We start from the raw sequence: 21,841 nt of genomic DNA, 5'->3' as shown, positions 1-21,841 counted from the left end.
ATGACATTTGAGGCTGAAGGTCAGAGGTCATGCAGAGGTTGAATATTTGTCTTTTTTGAAATCAGTGAAGCGGAACCCAATTTAAACGCGGAATATCTCAAAAGCGTTGACTTAAATTTTTGTGTTAAGGTGTCTATGGAGAGCTTATTCCAAGTACTTTCATTTAAACCAGGTTTCATTGCTCCTTTCAAGGGATACCACTGTCATATGAGCTGTGTAACATGACCGTCTAAAAAATAGCATTTTGGTTCGAATTACAAATTTATTTCAATACAAAGTCTGAATTACATTATTTTTTCAACTACTAAACTGTGACATTTGTTTTCAAATAAATTTATTTTCACAATATATATTTTATTCTTCAAATGTTTATGGAAGTATACTCCAAATACTTTTTTAAAACATGGGTGGATAAAGTGCATTATATCATGTTTTTTTTATTACAAATTTTTTTTTTATTACAAATGGAAATTTCTGTAGTTTTGTGAATTGTTTATCTAAAATTGTCGAAAAAGTACTCATCCAGTTATTAAAAATCCAGCTAATGAAGAGTTTAGTGCTCGCAGTTACACACTAATGAGGATTCTGACTGCCATAGATTGACTATGGTAAAAGAATGTGGGTATATTCTATTTGCTGAACTACCTATAAAAGATAAATCGTTGCTATTAATAAGAGCCTTATTATAACAAAAATTTGAAGGATAAAATTTGCTTGTATCACCATGCTTTATTCTTAAACACAAGATACAACTCCTTTAATGTAGACAGTATTAACCTCTTCTGTTCATATACTTTAGTTGCAACACTAACTTTGTCGCTAATTCCTGGCATTATACGTGTGTTGTCATTGCCACAGATTCAGCACAGCTTCTTTCTATGTTTCCTGCTGGCAATGGTTTTCTCTTTTGGTGTACATTTTTTTTGGACTTTCGTAAATTTTAAAAAATTCTTTGCTGTACGCATCATATTTTCTGGCACTCCAAAAAATTCTGAAACTTTTTTTTCTAGACCAAGAGTCTGGAGAAAAGGTTAGAAGTTGAACTTTTGCTGAGTAGGATTCTTCTGTAACCAGTTTGGTTTGAATTTTATCCATTAGTTTGTCAAAATCTTTGGCTTTTTGCATATTTACAATAATTTTGCCTTCTCTTCTCTATTAGTAGTTTCCAAGTGTGGAAGAGCAGTTGAAAACCTCTTCTTCAAATCTTGATAAATAGAGCCCAATTTCCTTTTTCTATATACAATCTTGCTGGATGATGGTAGGCTATGAAGTTTTAATGGGATTGACTAATCACATGTCGGCTTGTGTTAAGCTGACTTGTGGAAAGATATAAATCGCTGTTGTCACTAGTGTTAGAGGCAGCTACACTAACATTCGTATCAATTGACGATTCCGATGAAATGCTTTCATTTTCACTACAAATTAATTTTAGTTTTGTTTTGCAATTACTAGAATTTTTTGTCCAGGGATAAGCTTAAAATTATTTTGCTTAGTTTTTTGTGAAAAATCAAGTTGTATTTTTTGTAATTTAGCCATAATATTTGTTTTATGTGATTTAAATGGATTGCAGAAGACTTTTTGAGGCAGATCATATTTATTTAGGAAAAAGCATGGTGATCAAGCAAATTTTCTTTTTGCAATAAGTTTGCTCTTATTAATAACAACAATTTAGATAGTTTAGCAAATAGAATAGGCCGATATTCTTTTACCATAGTTAGTTTATGGCAGTCAGAATCCACATTAGTGTGTAAACCAACACTACAAGCACTAAACTCTTCATTAACTGGGTTTTCAATAACTTGATTAGTACTTTTTCGATAATTTTAGATAAACAATTCACAAAACTACAGAATTTATCAACTTGTAATGAATCTGAAATAAAAAAATATGATACAATGGACTTTATCTACCCATGTTTTAAAAAAGTATTTGGAGGAGTATATTCTTCATAAACATTTTAAAAACAAAAAATATGTTGAGAAATTAATTTATTTAAAAAACAAATGTCACAGTTTAGTAGTTGAAAAAATAATGTAATTCAGACTTTGTATTGAAATAAATTTGTAATTCGAACCAAAATGCTATTTTTTAGACGGTCATGTTACACAGCTCATATGACAGTGGTATCCCTTGAAAGGAGCAATGAAACCTGGTTTAAATGAAAGTACTTGGAATAAGCTCTCCATAGACACCTTACATTAAAAAATTTAAGTCAACGCTTTTGAGATATTTCGCTTCTAAATTGGGTTCCGCTTCACTGATTTTTAAAATACACATTAGTTTGACCTGGACTTGACCTCTGACCTTAGAGCTGAAACAACAAAACAATGTAACAAATCTAACATTAGGTTATTATCTTTTAAATAAACTTAATTTTAAAGTAAAACTCCAATCCATTAAAATGTTATGCTAGATTGAACTTTGCATGAGTAAAAATCAATGAGTTTCACGGTTCAGCGAGCACAAAATGCCCAATATTTCAAAACAGCATAACTTTTTAACCCCTCAAAAAATTTTGGTAAAATAAAGTTTATTGTAATCAGGATGGAAAACTCTACACATGTACAAAATTTGAGCAATTTTGAAAACATATGGGTTAAATAGGTTGGTTGCTTTGACATGGAATTACCCCAATGTATTTTGTTTATTATTTGACCAAAAACGAGGCAGTTATTATAAATCTCAGTTTATTTTCAACAAAATGTTGTCTTAAGTTACCTTGAATAGTACAACAGTAAGGATATTAAACATGCTTCACAAAGTGTTGTACAAAGTAGTATTAATCGTCAGAAATTTAAAATTGGGCAAGAATAAAGAATGTATCGTCTATCTGTAATTAATTAACCTAAAACGACTTGACTTATAAGTTTGTTGTGGGCTCTGACCAACCAACATTCAGACTTCATAATTTTGCCTGCGAAATCCCTAGGCAGTTGCACTGTTATCTGCGTCTGTAATCACATATTTGATGGAAAAAATCGAGTGAAAGCTCCAAAGTTAAATCACGGTTATGGTTTTCGGTTTAGCACTAATTACTTAATTGTTTGAGTAGTAGCTGGACTAATATTGTTTTGTGTTGTTTTTACCCTAGCAATATTTTTTGTTATTTTCTTAACTTGGACAAGTGTAAAAAAGTTGTTCAATTTCATTAAGTAAAAATTGGTTGCCAGAAGATCATGTGGACTAAATAAAACTTATTAAATTGAAAATTCCCATTCGCAGTAGTCAAAATGCCTTGCATTTAACAGTGCGTTAAAAACAATCAAGGCTGGCCATATGACAAATTTATAGATGGTAATTTAACATTTTGTCAAGTGTAATTTCGTTCTGGCAAGTTGCCCGAGTGGCGATAGCAAATTTTATTCGACATCAATCCAGGGCAGTCTAATTTTTACTTTTTTATGCAAACAGCACACATTTTTTACCAAGCAGGTGTAGTCTGCTCCAAGGTTTTAAAGTAAAAAAAATCCAGCTTTGCTGCACCCTGGCCCAGTCTGCTTTTCATTGCACTTTTTGTTGAAATCCTAGTTGAGCAGCTCAATTTACTTTTTCAGGTTGGGTTCTTGGTGAAGAATTCAATGATACAAAACCACAAATAGCAATATAACTTGTTTTAAAGATTGCATGTATCAAATGCTTTAAAAAATGTATTTGTTTATATATTCAAATTTTTCATTCAGCATTCAATGCATAACAGTGCCATATTTTTTATCCTTGTCAAATTTCCAATATGTACAATGTATATAAAGTTCACATTTCATTTTGTGTGTTTTCTATAGTATGTGCATTAGGATTATTTGGACATGTTTGTAGTTTTGTGCAAAAATACTTATTAACAATGTCCAAGGAAAAGAGAAAGAGTGTGTTCAACATTGCTGTTGTTGGCCTCTCTGGTACTGAACAGGTAAAAAAAATATGTATAAAGACAACAATGTGTAATTTTTTTCTTGTTAAATGATCTGCCAAATTTTTTAAACATAATCGTGAATTTTTGTGTTGTAAAGCATGCCAGGACATTTAGAGAGACTTTATAAAAACTTTATAAAACTGTTCTTTTTGCATCATTTCATAAAAGTTTAAGAGTCTTGACATATTTTCTTTTAACCTTAACAGTACAAGGGGAGCTGTGGAGTAGGCAAGTCTTGTCTTTGCAACCGCTTTGTGCGAGAAAAGGCTGACAACTACTATTTGGAACACACTTCTGTGCTTAGTCAGTCAGATTTTGGCGGCCGAGTTGTCAATAATGATCATTTTTTATACTGGGGTGAAGTTACCAAACAGGTTTGTTATTTTTTTTAATAAATTAGAAAAGGGATGTTTAACTGATTACCACTAAATTGCTGTATATATTTTTGTATTACATATATTTGCCAACCCTTTTTTTTATGTAAGTGAGCAGATTTAGTTTTTTTTTATTGGTAAATTATCTTAGTTCAAAATAATAATTCTTGATGCCCTGATATAGTGGTCGGCAAACTTTTCTGCTACCCCCCAAAGTACTCTTTCCAGAGCTTTCGAAAGCCCACCACATAAACCAAGTACTGACAACAGGGGCGGATCCAGAAATTTTGTTAGGGTTCGGGGGTGCAAAGACTGATGTTTTAGACTGAATTCATATTAAAACAAGGGGTTGTTTACAAGCAAACTTGTGCGCAAATATGTAGCTCGGATCCCGTTTAATGTCATGTCAGGCAAAAATATGTGTTTATTTGTTTTAAATTGGCAACACTTCAATTAAAAGGATGAATGGCGCATCAGGCATATGAAAGAAATACGAATATTTCTAGAAATAAAATAGCTTGTGGTCTACTTAAAATGGCTAAAAGGGCCACATTTCCGCCACAGCTCAATGTTTGCTGCCCTAACAGGACTGAAAAATATTTATTTAAATTCATAAACTGTTTTTCTTTTCTAGGTTTTGTAATAATTTAGATTTTAATGCTCTAACAAGACACAAAAAATGCTAAAGATATTTAAAAAAATCATGTAATGTAGTAAACTCATACTTAACAATTTGAAAGTGTTTGCCAACCTTTGTTGTGATACAAATCTATTTTGGCTGTATTTGAGGTTGAAAATAATGGTATATATTAATTTTATTAGTTTAAAACTAGTGCCAACATCATGCTAACATTATTGGCCAATATATATCTTGATTAACCTTATAAACCATTATGTTGCAACAAATGTCCAAGAAACCAATAGAAAGTGCTTGGTAGCTAGTTTTACATTTCCCAATGTCTGCTCACTCTTCTTGCTGATGATTCAGCCATTTAGTAATCTGACACCACAGTTAAGCAACCAACCCTTTCATAACAAGTGTGCGTCGGCTTGGCTTTTGTTAAATATATCATTCCAGGGAGACATCCATGTACACGTGTATGGTGCAAATATATTTTATATATGCGTCTTAGCCGTCTTAGTCATGTGATGTTAACATTGGGCCGACAGACACCACTCTGTTGACACCCCCAAGCTGTTTTGTTTGTTTGGATGTTACATCAGTTTTTCAAGGAATTCCTCTCTTGTTTGCAGGATGACAATGGACTCGAATATAGATTTAATATCATTGAGCAGACTGAATTTATCGACGACCAAACCTACGAGGCCCACAGAACTTCTTCCAATCAAGTTTACTTCAAAAGATGCGCACAAACAAAGGTAGAATTCTTGTTTTTTGAGCACACCAAAGAAAATATTCCTTAAAATCATTCCATATACTCTCAAGTTAACTTAGCAAAAATTAAGAATTAAATGTACTAGACACAAGCTTAAATAAGTAATTACACTTTTGTTGAAACAATATGTTTTGATTGTGAGTTACACCATATATATCTTGCGCTATAAGTAAGACAAATCTCACACTTCTTAATTCAAATTTTTTGGTTTCGTGAATATATGCATTTGTTTATAGTTTGAAATTCATGCAAATTTATATATGGATTAAACTGAACTTGTTATTTTTTCCTATATATATTTTTGATTGTATTATCTCTTGTCCGTCTGGGAACATGTGGTAATGATTACCCAATGGAATTTCAAGCATGTTTAAATGACAGGCCCGTGCCCAGTCGAGCGCCTTAATTACTGACAATTGCTTCAGCTTTGTAACTATACTTGGTGTGTGTTCCCTGGATTCTGCTGCACATAAGTTTTATATATCTCTTGTATTCCATTATATAGACTCTTTAAATAAAAAACCCTAATTTTATAAAGAAGAATCCTATATCCATCAATAGAAAGATTAAATATTGGGAAAAAGTAGCTTAACATTTTTTGAGTGGCTTTTAATTTTGATTTAAAAGTTAAACTGGTTTCATTTAAGTTGAGTTGGGGGCTTATCTAGTCAATAATCTAATCTATATCCTAATCTAATTTATATGTATATATGTGTCATTCAAGACGATATGCTTCTGATACAGTTTCTTTAAGTTTCATGATATTAGAATTTTGTTTGATCCTAGGATTGCCAAAATGACAACAGCTTAAGTTAAATCCCAATTTATTGATGTCACACTTTGTGAAAAACGGCCTTTGATATGTTATTCTTTCCAATAAAAGGCGTTTTCTGTTTCCAAACTAACTTCAAATTTTAACCCTTACTTTAGGATTTCACTCCTTTTAACTGTAAGGCCTTTGATATATATATCGTTCTTTCCAATAAAGCATATTTTTGGTTTCCAAACTAACTTCAAATTTTAACCCTTATTTTAGGCTTTAGTACTTTACAACTTCACATTGACCCTTATTTCTTGTTTTAACCCAAACCTATTTCAAACAGATTTCGTCTGCTGAGAAAATGATGTATATATGCACTGATCAGCTGGGTATTGAACAAGACTTTGACATCATTCCGATGCCAGATGGAAAACTGAACATAGATGGGTTTCTCCTGTGTGTGGATGTTGCCCTTGTTCAAAACAGAACCATAGATGACCAGGTTTGAAAAGAATTTATTTTATGAACTTAACTTAAACACATTATGCATTTGATGAATTAATTATGGGTGCTTATAGTTTAAAAAGGTTTATGAATAGAGTAACAGTTTGCTTAATCAGATTTTGCTTTCAGTTTAACCAGATTTTGTTTCATTAAATACAAATCTTTAAAGTTTAAATATGATTTTAAAACTGTATAGTCCAAAAATATCAATTAGATATTTGTATATGATAAACTGTGCGATAATATAGAAATAATCTATCATGCAACTTGTCCACTTTAAGTATGTAACAGACAAATAAACAAATAAAAGTAATTTGCTTCTGTTGCATTATAAAAGTGGTATAATGGTGTAAACCTGGCAATAACAGATTTGCAGTCGCCTTGGACTGTTTGCTCTCTTTAATTATTAACTTTTCCTCCTTATAAATTGAAATACTGAATACCCAGTTTGTCTAAAATATCCTGGAACATTGTACTTTTGAGTTGTATAAATATCATACATAATACATTGTATATTAAGATTTGGCAGTTGTAGCTGCAATACAGGGCTTTATACCATTAACTAAATGCTAGTAAATATATATTTCAAGTAAAATATGTTTGATTTTCAGGTAAAATTCGTGCAAAACTGCTACCATTACATTGCCAAGACCAAAAAACCAATCGTCGTTGCCCTGACGAAATGCGATGAAGCAGTTCCCGCTTTTATACATGAAGTGGAGAAGTTTGCGGCAACTGCTGTTGGAAAGAAGGGCAGTGGACTTGCTGTCATTGAAACCTCTGCATCAGAGAATATTAATGTCACCCTTGCATTCCTCTATCTTGCCCAGCTAATTGACAAGACAACTCGGTCCAAATCAAAGGTTTGCTTAGTGAACTGAATTTTGCTGTGTCTTGCATTTAATTGCCTTAATCAAATTGGGGCTGCAACTTCCTTATTTGCTGGAAAACATGTGCTCTAAAAAATATATACAATAAAATGAATATATGAATGTTAACTATTATTTCTCTTCATTTGTTTTTCTTTTCAACCCAACTAGATTATATCATTCGAGGATGCTGCCCTGGTTAGGAGAGACATTCTTAAGGACGCCAAAGAGCAGCTGGAGAAGCTTCTTGAAAACAAAGTGGCCAATTACAAAGAGTCTTGGCAGGTGGCTCGCAAAACTCTTGAAGATGAGCCACAGTATATCCGATATATTGAGCTGGAAGGTAGGATTGTATGATGAAAAGTTGATCTCAAACAGAAAAGTTAATCATAACAGTGATTCCAAACCTTACAAAAACTTGACAGTATGAATTATTTTTTTTGTTAAATTTAAGCAGTTGGTAGACATACTGTTTCTAGTTCAACACCTAAAATTGAGTTTTTTGGCGATGCAGGCACAAATGCAGCTTCAAAGATTTTCCGCAAGCATGTCATTCGGCTGAAAGATGAATACCGCCTAAAACTGCAAGGCGAATACCTTCGCTACCTTCCAAGAGCACTAAAAATTATTCTGCCTGATGCTCGATGCATAAGACCTACATGGAATGAAACCCGCACAATCATGACTGAAAGTCCAAAGTTTAAAAAGTATGTCAGTTTGGAACACTATTTTTATACAGATCTGTTCATAAGTTTAATGGTGAAAATAATGGCCCAAATAGACGTAAAAAGCGACATGCTTTATTGTTTAATCACTGATGATGGCATGAGCATTTGCCGAAACGTTTGAACAATAAAGCACGTCGCTTTTTACGTCTATTTGGGTCGTTATTTTCACCATTAAACTTATGTTAGTTTATTTTTTTAATATACAAAACAATAAAAACAGGTTTACAAAGTGGCTAAATTGTTTGACAGATTAGTTAGTTATGTTCTGTTTGCATTTTTCTGACTATTAGCCCTCTTTTTTAATCGCTGTGCTTTTTTATGTTTTGCAATCACTCCACAGGTTGCATTGCATGCATTAAGTTTTGTTTGAATGTTTCTATTCCATAACAGTGAGAAGTGTGGTATACAGTGATAATGTTCTTATTATCGTTGCTGTTACATCTTTATTTTATGACACCTTGCCCTGGGGGCAAAATATGACAGCTAGTGTTTTTTCTGTCTATTTTTGTCCTCCGGTGATTTCAGTGACACATGGAAATGGTAAATTTATTTTAACGACTTTACCTCTGTTGAAAAATCAATTATGTATATATTGGTTGAATATTTACTCATTAGAAATGTTTAATTATTGGCATTTATGTCTGGCTGTCTCTGAAATCAGTTTTAACATTCCGCTTGCACTACTGCATAGAAATGTTATGCCTTTTTGTAATTAGGTGAGATAATATAGACCACCAGACGCACGTTATTAGTTGAAATACAGAGTACAGGGTAAAATTCAAAAACATACCAAGTTTGCCAGTTACATTTATTTTACTGCAACACAGCTTCTCAACGATAAAACAAAATTTACCATTACCTTGTGTAACTTTATAAAAGTTTTTTTATTCCTTCCAATAAGACATGGTATTAATATTACTGTATTAGCAAATTGTTGAAACCATAACGAGCCATTTTGCTTTTAGTTGGATAATAATGCTGGAGAGAAAAGACCACAATCCACCCTGGTATGAATCTGAGCACATGAAGTCAATGGAGGATCGTAGGATTCCCTTTGAGCTTCTGCAAACTGCAGAGGCCGAATTGATTTTCCAGAACCACCGGATGGAGCTGGAGGCCAAGCAGCGGCGCTTTGAACTGAAAACACAGTTCAAGGAATTGTTAATGGAGTCGCAACAGGTGTGTACTTATTTCGCTACAATGTTTAGATCTGCAGTTTAGACTGTGTTAAGTATATACTGCATTTTAAGCACACATTCATTTTGGCACAGGCATTTAAAGCATTGAAACACCTACCTTTGATAGAACTGAAATGCAAAACACATGCTACACTTTTACAAATCATTACTCACCGATTCTTTTCCATGTTCAATTTCGTCAGTAGTTAAAAAAATTATCAAAGTGTTGTTCAGAGCTTTAATTCCTGCATGATACTCGCAATGCCAATATACTTCATTAGAAGTATTAGATTAGAACCTATAGCTGTGATCAGGTATTATTTAACTGAGTAAAAAGATACTTAGTATCTGATTGGATGGTCAAAAGTTTAGCCAAAAATGTTGCATAGTGTTATGAGAGTATAGTATAAGAAACATACCTCTGTAAGTCAATTTTGTTACCAACATAAACTTTAACATAAGTTTATCAATAAAAAATATTTTAATAGAAAACCATGTTATTGATACCTTTATACTGCTGAATTTACTGATTAGCTTTTTGCGTTTGCTTTGCAATCATTATGTTAAGAGCCAATTCTATGTGCAATCAAAGCGGCATTTTGATTGTTGTAACTGACAGTTGCAAGTGTGTGTGTGCTAACTTGAACTTTGTGTTATCAAATCTAGAGATATTAAAACTTCAATATTAACCACTTAAATTGAATAGCTGGGGACAAAAAGTTTAACTTCTGAAAAAGTATTTTTTGCGTAATATGGTATTTGTGACAAACGCTAAACATCATTACATTTGGATTGGATAGAAATTTACACTAAAGAAAATGAAATATAATTTGCTCTTTACAATGTCAGCAGCGAATTGCAGCGATTTCATTCATTCGTTATATGTTTTTGAAGGTTGAAGGTAAGTCCAAGAAGAGTTTCACTTTCAGTTATTTTCAAATTTCATTTTTGTTTACATTTTTTGTTCCTTGTTTTTTTTTTTTGATGCAAGTTATTTTTTTTTTTTTGATATTTTAAGTTGAACTTGTTGAAAGGTCAAATGTTGTCTTTCATAATTGCATTTTTTTTGTTACACTCCCAAGAATGTAAAACATTACAACAACATTTTGAAATGTTTCTTTGATAAAAATGTTTTCTACATTCTGACTTTTTTTTATTTATGAAGAAGCAAGATAAATGTTATTATTAAGCCTTCTTTGTTATTAATAACTGTATTGATTTTGCATCTTATATATAATTCAAATATTACTACATATATATAGTTCTTGTATAGGACAATTACATTTTTCTATTTGTATTGGATATATGTGTCAAAAATAAATGTTAAATGAAGCCCTGAATAGCATTTAAAGTCTCTGCTCTAGTCCCAATGACATCTGTACAAGTGTTGATCCATTCTAATTAGTTTACTATAGGCATTTTTTCTAAATAAAGCGGCTGCTTGAGTATCTCTGAATATTTTTGTGACACATATAGGTGACTCCAGGGCGAGAATGGGGAGACGTGTTCAAGTTTTTCAAGCAATACGAGTTTCTTTCTGAGATTACTGAATCGGAACTGTCAACAATTTACGAACAGTTTCAAGTAAGCGTTAAATTGATACTATTGTTTGCAATATTTACTCCAAACCTTTTTTAAGTTTATTTTCTTCTGTTTGAATTTTCTCCTGTATAAGTTTATTTTCTGCTGGTTAAATTCCCTGGCTTTGCTTAGGCTGAAATCGTTGAAAAGGCAAAGGAGGATTTTCAAGAACTGTTATACGAAAAATCTGAGATATTTGCCCCAAATGTTGATAATACCCTTATGGGAATTAACGATGCTCTGAAGAATGATTCCAGGTAAGTTATCTACTGTATATAGGAATTTTTTAAGCCTGTGAGTTTCTTGACATGACCTGTTTAGCTGTAAATTGAGTGTGGTATGCACTCAATATACTGAGAATATATCAGTTGAACATATGAATAGTTTTGAATTGGTGGTTTTATATATGAAATTATTTAAATCAAACAATTACAATAAAGTAAGGTTATAGCTGAAATTAGTTACACCAATGTCTGATATTTTGACTTGCACCAACAAAATGCATTGAAGTGACCTGTGTAAAAAAAAATTGTTTCAATACTCCAGATACATAGCTATGGCGAGACTGCAAAAAGAACGAGACGACATTCTTACACGCCATGTGACTGAGGCACGGTATCCACCGACCGACAACTGGGGTGCCAAGTGTCTTGCCAAAGCAGTTGCCGCTCACCGGGTTGCCAAGCCCTGCTGCCAAGACGAGAGTGGCAAGCCATTTGCTCCCGGTCTTCGCTGGCAGCTCAAACCTGATTCTGACACTTTGAACATTGTTGTACTCGGTGCTGATGGACTATCAAATGACCTTGCTAATGAAATTACGGTCATTAGATCTGTTTTTCTTTGATAAGTTTAATCTGCAATTACTCTTACTTTAGTTACAACACTCTTTTTTACCTTACTACAGGTACACCACTACTTTTTATATATATTACCATCCGGGTTTTAAACAGTAATGACTTTTTGTTGAAGTAACCTCTGATATTTGTTTAAAAAGTTACTTTGGTTGTTTTGTATACTTGACAACGAATTTTAGCTTGTGCATTTCAAATGAACTATTTTTAACCGTTTATAGATTCACTGCTCCACAAATAAAATCAGGACAACCCTTACATTACCCTTGTTTTTTTAATTTTATTACAACTATTGTAAAACAATGTTGTATCAGCCAGAAAATCTAATCATTGACAATTAAAGATAACATCTCTTTTGATTCTGACACAGGTTCGTACCTCAGATGATGAGTACACTTTAGACGGATATATTCACGGACCTCGATTGCGTATTATTGACGGCGACGTCACTCTGCCAGCTAACACTTTTCAAATTTCATCTTTCTCACCACACGGGTGCATCGCAGTTTATTCATCTATGGAATCGCTGAGGTTTGAGATTACAATACGTTTTTCATAGATTGGAAAATAGACTTCAAGCAATAAGACTGAAATTAGAATAACCTCAATATCACACAACCTAATAGCCTCCTAATAATCTTAAAAGCCTAAATCAGGAATACCTAAACGTTCAGAATCTTGTCTAAATAACCTGTGATCTATTCACAACTATCCCTAATTCCTTAACCTAAACCAGTGGTCGGCAAACTGTGGGCCGCAGCCCAAATGTGAGCCACAGAGCCATTTTTAGGGGTCGCGAGTTACTTTTGAATAACTTAGTGTTAACATGTAGTTGTGGTCTGCGTGATAGCCGTTCAATGTACATTCATTGCACTTTGTTTTAAAATTATATGTTGTTTCAGAACTTTTATATTGTCTCAGTGTGGTTCAGACCCACGTGCCAAATGTGGTCCTGATTAGCCTACCTGTCGAACTATATTTTTTGCCAACTTTAATTATATAAACGCAAAATTGTTTGCGCTTCGCGCCTATCTTCTTCGTTTTATAGTATGTCATACATTATGGTGTGTCGGTGTTTTGGCCATCAAGGTGCCGTGTTATACAAATATCCTGAATCCGCCACTGTTTTCGTACTGGTTGTACATAGCGGGCCTTCAATAGCTCTGAAAAGAATCCTTTGACAAAAAAAAACGTGACAAAAAAGTTTGCCGACCACTGACCTAAACATTAACTTGAACTGTTTTTGTAGGTACATTGAGCGAAGTTTAGAAAAACTTGTAGTTGCTGCTCCTGAATCAAATGAGGTGCCACCGTTTCAGGGTCTTCCTATTTCTATTTTGTTGGCTTGCTACTCTGATAAAGAAAAGGATGTAAGTAAAAAAATACAACAGCAGTTTAATATATTGGTAAAGGCATACCTGCAACTTAAAAAAGACAAAACACACAAATATATTTCGCTATATTTTAAAGTACATATTGCTAATACTTTATATTTGAAGTCTTTGGTTATGCTTTAATTGTTACAATGTATTGTGCAGTATTTAACATTATCGAAAATAATTAATACATTTGTTAAGTTTTTAACTGTTAATTCACCGTAATTGTTAAGTTGATGTAAAATATTATTTTCTACTTAGGCTCACCAGTTGCGTGATGCTGGCGAGAGGTTAGCCTCCAGAATCGGATGTCCATTTATTGATGTACTCGGACCCGAGTACGCTTACAACCGCCGTTTCCATGACTCGCAAATCCGCATGGCGATGAAGTCTCTGGTTGAAGGGATCAAGGAAAGAGCTGGAAGCGGTCGAAACAGCTATGCCGATGCGGAACAGGCCCCTGGAGGCCTTGGTTTGGATCCAATGCAAGGACCTCCTGACCTTCGCATTGTAATGTGCACAAGACACGGTGAGTTCATCGCTATGGTATTGCATTAAGATGTTCCCAGTCAGAAGAGATGATTTTTTATGTATTTGGAATTATTTGTTCTTATTCCCCAAAATAAGTTAAGTGTTGTAGAGGTTATGCCAAATTTTTCCGTTCTTGCCAGGCAATATTGCACATCTATTTACCTTCATTTTTATAACAAGGCAAAATTGTTTAATTGAAAGCTGAATAAAAAGAAGTTACATAAATCCCAGCCAGGGGAAATAGACTTAAGGGCACATTAAAACTTAAGCAAAACGCTATTTAGTTGAGTTTATTGTAGAAGTTGTACCTTATAATAACAATCTTTATCAGAAGAGCCAGTTCTAATAGTTACAACAAGGCTGTCATCAGGCAAAATTTTGTGGATAAATTTTTTTTTTCGCTGCATGTTGAATTTTGTTTGACTTTTAATCCCGCTCAGCCTGAAATAAGTTTAAATTCCGCGCTAGCTTAATGCACTGTAATCTCCTTTTGAGTGATTTATGGATATTTACTAATAATTTGTACAAAGCTTGTGTGTGTTCCATCATAAAAGTTGTTTTGTTATCAATTTTTTACGGTTTAACATTTTATTGCTCCTCTAATTCCAGATGACAATCTGACTGCCGAGGTGGCTCTCGCCCCATTACTCAATCACTCGTCTTTTTACGACTCGGGCATCATTGTTGAAGAGGATGAGGCAACCGAAGACACCCTGGTCGTCGTTACGTACCTTGGCACCCAGCGACGCAGGATCGCCGTCACTGTGACCTCTTACCAGTCGGCACGACACCTTATGAGCAAGGGAACTCCCGTGCATGGGTTCATGCTGGTGTACGACAATCTGCGCAATAGCTCCTTTTCAATAATGAAGGTCAGTATCTTACTGTTTGTATTTTTCTTGATTTTTGAAGTTAGCTAAATATGTTTTTATGTAATTTTATACTTATTTTTCTAAGCTAATTTATCTTTACTCTTACTAAATTAATATGTATTAGGTATATAATTTTATTGGGTATATAATAGGGAGTTGATACCTAATGTCAAATGGTTAAACATGTATTTTACCGATACTAGTGTGGTATAAGTGCCAATCCAATACTAAATTAATATAGGGAGTATTCTATGATTTAGGTAATATATCAAACCATAGTAGATAAACAACTGGGGATAACTAAATCCCTTAACGCTGCGGCAAATTTTGGCCTTATATCCCCAAACAAATACTTTTGAAAAATGTAATTTGCTTACATCATTTGGTATCTGATTAAATTGTGATAGTTTACTGATAAAAATTGCCTCTCAGTATCGTATAAAATGTCAAAGAATCGGACATCTGTACTAAATTGTTAAATTAATTCAGTTCTTTTTGTTGGTAAAAATCATTTCATCTATTTTTAAAAGCCATGCTTTTGGTCTCACTGTGATAGAGGAGAAATTAACCAACTTAATGAACTTATTCTCTTCCAAGGTTTTTGCCAACCACACAGCCAGTGCCTATCCCCTGCTAATTCTCTGCGTTTCGCCAAATGAGGACCGACCCCCGGCCACTGCCTTCTTTCAACAAGATGGAGGTGCACGAAGGCTTGTAGTCGCCGGCAACGCCCTGGCCGACGAGCTAAGCGCTAAGTTTGTGAGTGCCTCATCACGTCATCGCCACCAGGCAGAGGTCTACAGCACTTTCTTCAAAGACGCATGGGAGCACAAGGAGAACACAGAGTCAATTCACGAGTAAGGATTTTTAGAAAGCTTTTTTTTTACATCTTTAAAATGATATGTCATACTAAAAGTCCCAGCCCAAGTCATTAGTTGCCAAGTCAAGTCTCAGTCAAGTCATATTGCTATTCGAGCAAGTCATCTCTAAGTCAATAACTGATATTATAACAGAATAATAAAGTATTGAAACTGGTAAACTTGTCTGAATATGAACAATATAATTGGTTGCAATCTAATCGTTTTATGTGCAAAACTTAAGATAAATATCTTAATTTTACAGTAAATTTTCAACCTAAGTCATTTGTCCACAAGACTTGATTCAAATCATTTTATCAAAACGACTGAAGTCATAACACTGTATCTACCTAAACTGCACAGAAAATCATACAAAAACAAATTATGATAACTAAAATAATTTTCTCAACAGTATTTACACACGTAACAGTTTTCTGTCATATCTTCTTTTTACATGTCAGTAAAGTTACGTTTATATTCAAGCCTACAAAGTGAATTTGTTATCCATTATATTAATTTTAAAACTGATGTTCATGTATGTATAATCCCAATGTAACATTTACATGCATGCTTTGGCCTTGGTTTTAATATATAAATTATGAAACTCTATAAATTACTATTGAACACTTACCTTAAAACCCTGCTCTAATAATGACTCTGACTCTGGTCTAATATTTATTTCTGCTAGATTCAGCCAAATCATATTAGAAGAGGAACCTGAAACAGATGGAATAGATGAAGCAGTTCCCCCAGTTCCTGCTCCCAGGACTTCTGCCTTATCAAGAGCAAGTGAGGCAAAGGTAAGACTACAATATCTATTCCATTTTGAGATCTTAAATGTAGACTGTAGCTACTGAAATGTTTTAGTGTTAGTATTTTGAAATTGACGAACAATGAAAGTTTACTGAAATATAATAACTGGAGTGACACCAGTACAATTTATTAACATGTAGAACATGTTGTTAATGTTTTGCTAACAATTTTTTTCTTTTTATGAGTTTCAATTCACTGTGGAAACAAATGCTGTAATAAAGACAAATTAGGTAGCATAATAGTACAAACCAAATATCTCCAAGGAATGTTGTAATAAAAGCTATTTATTGTTTAGTCTTTATTTATTCGAATGGAATGATATAAAGTTACATAAGTTACCATATATACCACCGACAAATTTCTGTGGGCTTTCCAAGTCAACATACATCACATGAAAAGCAAACACTTCAAACTGGAAGATCATAAGCATGGTGTTTCAGTATTACCTCACATGCTAATAATTAACCGGAAAGTCAGATGAAACCATGTCACATACATTGGAAAACCCTGGCTTTTATTTGCACAGACGGGAAGCGCAGAGAACCTGCCGGCCAAGGCCATGTACGAGGTTCCGCGGCCGGACAACAACAACAGTGTCATTGTAACGCCACCAAGCACGCTCAGGTTTAATGTATCTTCGCAGAGCAGTTACGTTGAGAGCCAGTCAGAAACTGGGCACGCCACACCAGCCTCAACATGGTCAAGTAAGTATTAAAGATGCAAATTTAGTTAGTATTGTTTCTGAAATGGGATTGTATGTTTAATATTTTTTTTGTACCTAGCATTAAAAACCTGGACAGCCACTGCTTGATCTTTATAATTTCTAAAATTTGTCTAAGTTATGCCTATTGCTTAGGACTTATATGTTAGAGGGAGACAGTTATTAAGTTGTCGTTCATTCTGATGCTTTTTGAGCTGTTGAAAAGTGAAACTTAGCTATGTATTTTACTATGATTATTGATTATACACTATAGATGTAAGAAGGTAATGTACTTCACTTGTTCATGTAAGATAAAAAAATTTCTTTGCTCATCGCATGATTTCTGAACATACAATTATTTCTTTAATATTTTTTTTTAATTTTGAATAGACCCCAAATCGTTTTCTCACTGGATTTAAAAATAATATTTCGAAACATCAATTAAACTAAGCAGTGAAATACCTTCATACAAATCCCGTATTAGAGAATTGTGAAACTTGTTTTCCATTGTGTATTCTTGTGTGTGACAATATTGAATCTGGCTGTAACTTACAGTCCTACCTTTATGTTGATATTCTCAGCCAGACATTTTCCTTTTTGCAATTAGTTTCGTTTAGTTGTTTGTCTAATGGTAAAATACTGTTATCGAAAGTTACTGCTTGATTTGTGTTAGGACACAAATTAGGACATTTGTAACTTTTTTTAATGGAAGTGTTGCTTCACATGTCATATTAATGTGTGTGGATCTTCTGAATTCCATAGCTGTGAGTACTGAAATAGTCTGCCAACGTTTGGGCAGCAGTGTTTAGCTATCTTCTCCTGAACTGAGTCATCAAGAATAGCTTAAACAAATCGGCTGAAAAGTGCCCTGTTCTCTCCTACATTTTCAAGTGTCTAGTTTTCTTTAAAGACTAAAGTCTGGGACAGAAGCACCCATTTATTTTTCAAGCAGGAGTAGATAGCTAGTGCTCTGAAACAAATATGTTGAAAGTTCTTTTAAGTGAGGTGAAGTATAGAAAATGCAGTGAAACATGTTTACTATCTATGTACAATCTATGTTAAATTTTCAATGGACTGACCTTTTTTATATTGAGTTTGACCATCTTCAACGATACTATTTATTGTTTATCTAGTGCTCTGAAACAACCATGTTTAAAGTTTTTTTAAAGTGAGCTGAAATATAGAAAATGCAGTGAAACATGTTTACTATCTATGTACAATCTATGTTAAATTCTCAATGGCCTGACCTTTTCAATATTGAGTTTGACCATCTTCAAAGATACTATCTAGTGTTATTCAATAATCATATTTTTTAACTTAATTGTAAGAGCGAAGTACAGTTGAAGCTGTACTTCCTGAAACTAGAACTAAAAACACCTATTTATTAGACTGTTAACTGTTGAACTTTGCCTATATCTAATTATTCATAGGCATAGTTGATAAAGGTCCAAATGGCAACGCAATTTAAATATTGCCTTCTGTCTATCCCTGTTATGGTTGAAACCTAAAGGGCTTTAGTATGAAGGCTAGTGATGTAATGATGATGTATTCGATTCCAGCTGGCAGCGATGAATACAGGCCTGAAACCCCCAGGACAAGTCCAACTGCAGGTCTTCTCGACAATGAGGTGAGTTTCATTTTTAGGATAGACTTTGGAGATCAAATGATAAACATTTTTTGCTATGTAAGAATTTATAGACATGCATGTCAAGAAGCTACTGTTTAAGAACTTTTTAATTTTTTATACCTTTATCTCTTTGCAGAATAATTAAACCCTACTAATGAAATGTTTTGACTAGCCTTTGTTTAAAGAATGTGTTTAATTATTGCATATTTAATAACTATAGGAGGCTTTTTTTGTTTATGGTAAAACAGTAAATGCTTGCAAAAATATTTACTTATTATGTTATATATACTATTTTTTTTTTTAAATACAACATATAGATTCCTAAGTCAGGTTCTTCATAGCTTTATTTATTATTTTGTTAGGCCATTTCATGATTTGCTTTTGATCAAGATTTGAAATGCTTTATACAGTATATAAACTATTTTTGATGTTTCAGGTTATGCCAGACTACAACACTGACACTTCATTTGATTCAACGTCTCGTACACCTCCCCCAGTCAATAACTCTGCCTTGCCAACTAAGACGGTGGGACGGCTCAATCCAGAACTTATAAATGTGGTTCAAGCAGGCATTCGCAAGAAGTCGGTAAGTGATTAGCATGTTGCAAAGCGTGATTCCTTGTAAAAATATGTCTTGTTAGTTTGCATTTCGATTTGGTGTGATTTATGTGAATCAATATCACCAAAATTTTGATTTCAAATTATGCATATCAGGTGTATGTAAAATCAAAGCCGTTAAACTTTAAACTGCATAATAGTTTGATCACCCTTGTTCTTTTTTCAGTTGGGTTTTGGGCTTTCATACATGTTATTGCGTGTAAAGCAAATTTAAATAATGTAAGCTTTCAAATAAAACAACTTTTGGGATTTGATACCTAAATGTTCAATTTCAAAAAGTTTTTTTAAGAAATCGTTTTTTATAATTTGCATGATATACATTTTAAAATGTTACATCTCATTTGTGTTGTTTGTGAAAAGTCAAAACTATATCAATCCTGTTTATTCTTAAAATCAAAGCCAGATTGATTTATAATGGGCTGTTGGTGTAGCACTGCATGTGTTCAACGATTCAAATCAAAATCAAAAACTAAAATTTCAATCACTCAAAAAAATCCACTGTAAATCACAGCACGACAAAAAATTCACAGCTGGTAATTGCCAACTAAACATAAACACACACATAAAAACACCCCGACACACTTGCCGACACCACGCCCCGCTTACTTAGATCCGCCATGCCAAAATGATGCACCAGGAAAGCTTGCAGGATCTGACGCCGACTGCAGCTGCGTACGACAAGTCACCTGTGAATACGGAATACCTTAGCATGCACTTGGACCCGACACGATTTGGCCAGAAGGTTCTTCCCGTGCCAGCTGATGCGCCACAGAAACCAATCACCACTCCAACAACAAATGGCGTCAAGATTTCACTTCCTGGGTATTCTAGATTTAAATTTTTAACTTATTTTGCGCATCAATGTTTATAGATTTAACTATCCCCTGACATGTGCATTCTAACCTATTTTATGTGAAAGCTTCAGCTTTTAATTAGGATTTTCAGAAACAACACATATACTAATTGTTTTGGAGTAAAAAATTTGAGGATTTATGTGAACTATTCATCACTTGGTGCCATCGTAAGTTTAACAGACTTTCCAATGGTTAAAAAAATGCCATAAAAATGTTTTTTTAAAAGATGTCTTTTTTCCAAAAGTTAGAAAAACCACTGCCTTACACAATTAGGCGGTTATAGAACTTTTCGCATTATTTTTGTGTTTAAAATTCGTACTAATTTTTTACTCTTTATGCTGGTTTAACTTTCAAGCTGATGGCGTTTGTTTAATGTTTTGTGTAGATCAGGTAAACAGTCACCTTTGCCTCGGTCTTCCGGACTTACTTCCACACGCCGTGGCACCCACAAGAATGGAAAGCGCCAGGCGCTAAAGAGCTCCGACATCGATTCCACCCCAACCAATCTGCAAACCGGTCAGTCGCTCCGACCTGCCCGTCACTCAACTGCTGACCTACTTTCAAGCTTGGGCGGCAAACAAGTCGTTGAAGATGGGGCTGCAACTGTATGTTTGTCTTTTATTTTTAAAAATTGTTTTTGAGCTTGTCATTTTTATAATTGTTACATGTATTTAAAATGCATAACATATAAACTCAGTACTGTTTACTGCCTGAGGGGTAAAAAAGAAATTTAAATTTTACACACATTTTCAGTTTTGTCTTTTGCCAAACAACTTATATTTCCATGTGTGTGCAAATAGTATGACATGATATAGTATGCTTTCTAGAAACTAGTTGCATGCTTGGTTGACTGCTTAGCAACGTTTTTTTACTGTATTATAGCAATTGCTTCGCAATTAAGTGTTGCTATTTTAGAAAAAATACAATTCTTTCTGAATGTAGAGCTTCTTCAAGAGAGATCACGCAGCGAGTCACGAGGACCTTTTTCACTTGAGTCCTTCAGCACCAAACATGAATGTTATGGCAGGTGCTCGAACCCCCAAGGAAGAAAAGCTCTTGAAGCAAAGGCAAAAGGAGGAAGAAAAACGCAAGGTATGTTACAAATATGCAAACTAAATCGAATTTGTTTTTTCAAGTTTTTTAACAAAAATCGGAATTCATCATTTTTCCGGATTGCTCAGCTAAAATAAAACACTCATCGTTAAATTAACAAACTTTGTCACAATCACATTTCACATTTTTAGCAGGTGTATTCAGGATGGCTGCTAATTACTATATAGTTTTAGGTTTAATTAGGTGTAGCATTAGGTTACTTATGTAGCATTTGACAAGTCATCTGATTTTACCCAAATGTAAATTGCTGCAGTGTTTTTCAGTCTGTGGTGAATGTACCGCTAGTGTTGCTCTGGAGTTTTACAGACATCAACGTAATACAAGTAGTTGC

At 33.7% G+C, this 21,841-nt stretch overlaps 1 protein-coding gene across 1 annotated transcript in view; it reads left to right on the top strand.

Moving 5' to 3' along the window:
* The first annotated feature begins 3,783 nt into the window (after positions 1–3,783).
* Positions 3,784–21,841, top strand: part of LOC146139912 (rho GTPase-activating protein 5-like) — a 31,866-nt gene continuing 13,808 nt past the window's right edge. The window contains exons 1-23 of the mRNA XM_083391713.1: positions 3,784–3,904; positions 4,114–4,281; positions 5,536–5,661; positions 6,782–6,940; positions 7,554–7,805; positions 7,983–8,154; positions 8,326–8,518; positions 9,505–9,718; positions 11,194–11,301; positions 11,431–11,555; positions 11,845–12,118; positions 12,520–12,680; positions 13,399–13,519; positions 13,787–14,054; positions 14,666–14,928; positions 15,526–15,785; positions 16,474–16,585; positions 17,125–17,302; positions 18,858–18,925; positions 19,362–19,511; positions 20,154–20,365; positions 20,783–21,002; positions 21,340–21,489. Of these exons, the coding sequence (XP_083247839.1) occupies positions 3,839–3,904; positions 4,114–4,281; positions 5,536–5,661; positions 6,782–6,940; positions 7,554–7,805; positions 7,983–8,154; positions 8,326–8,518; positions 9,505–9,718; positions 11,194–11,301; positions 11,431–11,555; positions 11,845–12,118; positions 12,520–12,680; positions 13,399–13,519; positions 13,787–14,054; positions 14,666–14,928; positions 15,526–15,785; positions 16,474–16,585; positions 17,125–17,302; positions 18,858–18,925; positions 19,362–19,511; positions 20,154–20,365; positions 20,783–21,002; positions 21,340–21,489 (4,020 nt within the window). The 5' untranslated portion in view covers positions 3,784–3,838. The remainder of the gene's footprint in view (positions 3,905–4,113; positions 4,282–5,535; positions 5,662–6,781; positions 6,941–7,553; positions 7,806–7,982; positions 8,155–8,325; positions 8,519–9,504; positions 9,719–11,193; positions 11,302–11,430; positions 11,556–11,844; positions 12,119–12,519; positions 12,681–13,398; positions 13,520–13,786; positions 14,055–14,665; positions 14,929–15,525; positions 15,786–16,473; positions 16,586–17,124; positions 17,303–18,857; positions 18,926–19,361; positions 19,512–20,153; positions 20,366–20,782; positions 21,003–21,339; positions 21,490–21,841) is intronic.

The sequence above is a fragment of the Ascidiella aspersa genome, chromosome 6 (assembly GCF_963924565.1).
Source record: "Ascidiella aspersa chromosome 6, kaAscAspe10.2, whole genome shotgun sequence".
In the NCBI taxonomy this organism is placed as follows: domain Eukaryota; kingdom Metazoa; phylum Chordata; class Ascidiacea; order Phlebobranchia; family Ascidiidae; genus Ascidiella; species Ascidiella aspersa.
This window is presented reverse-complemented; position numbering and strand designations above follow the sequence as displayed.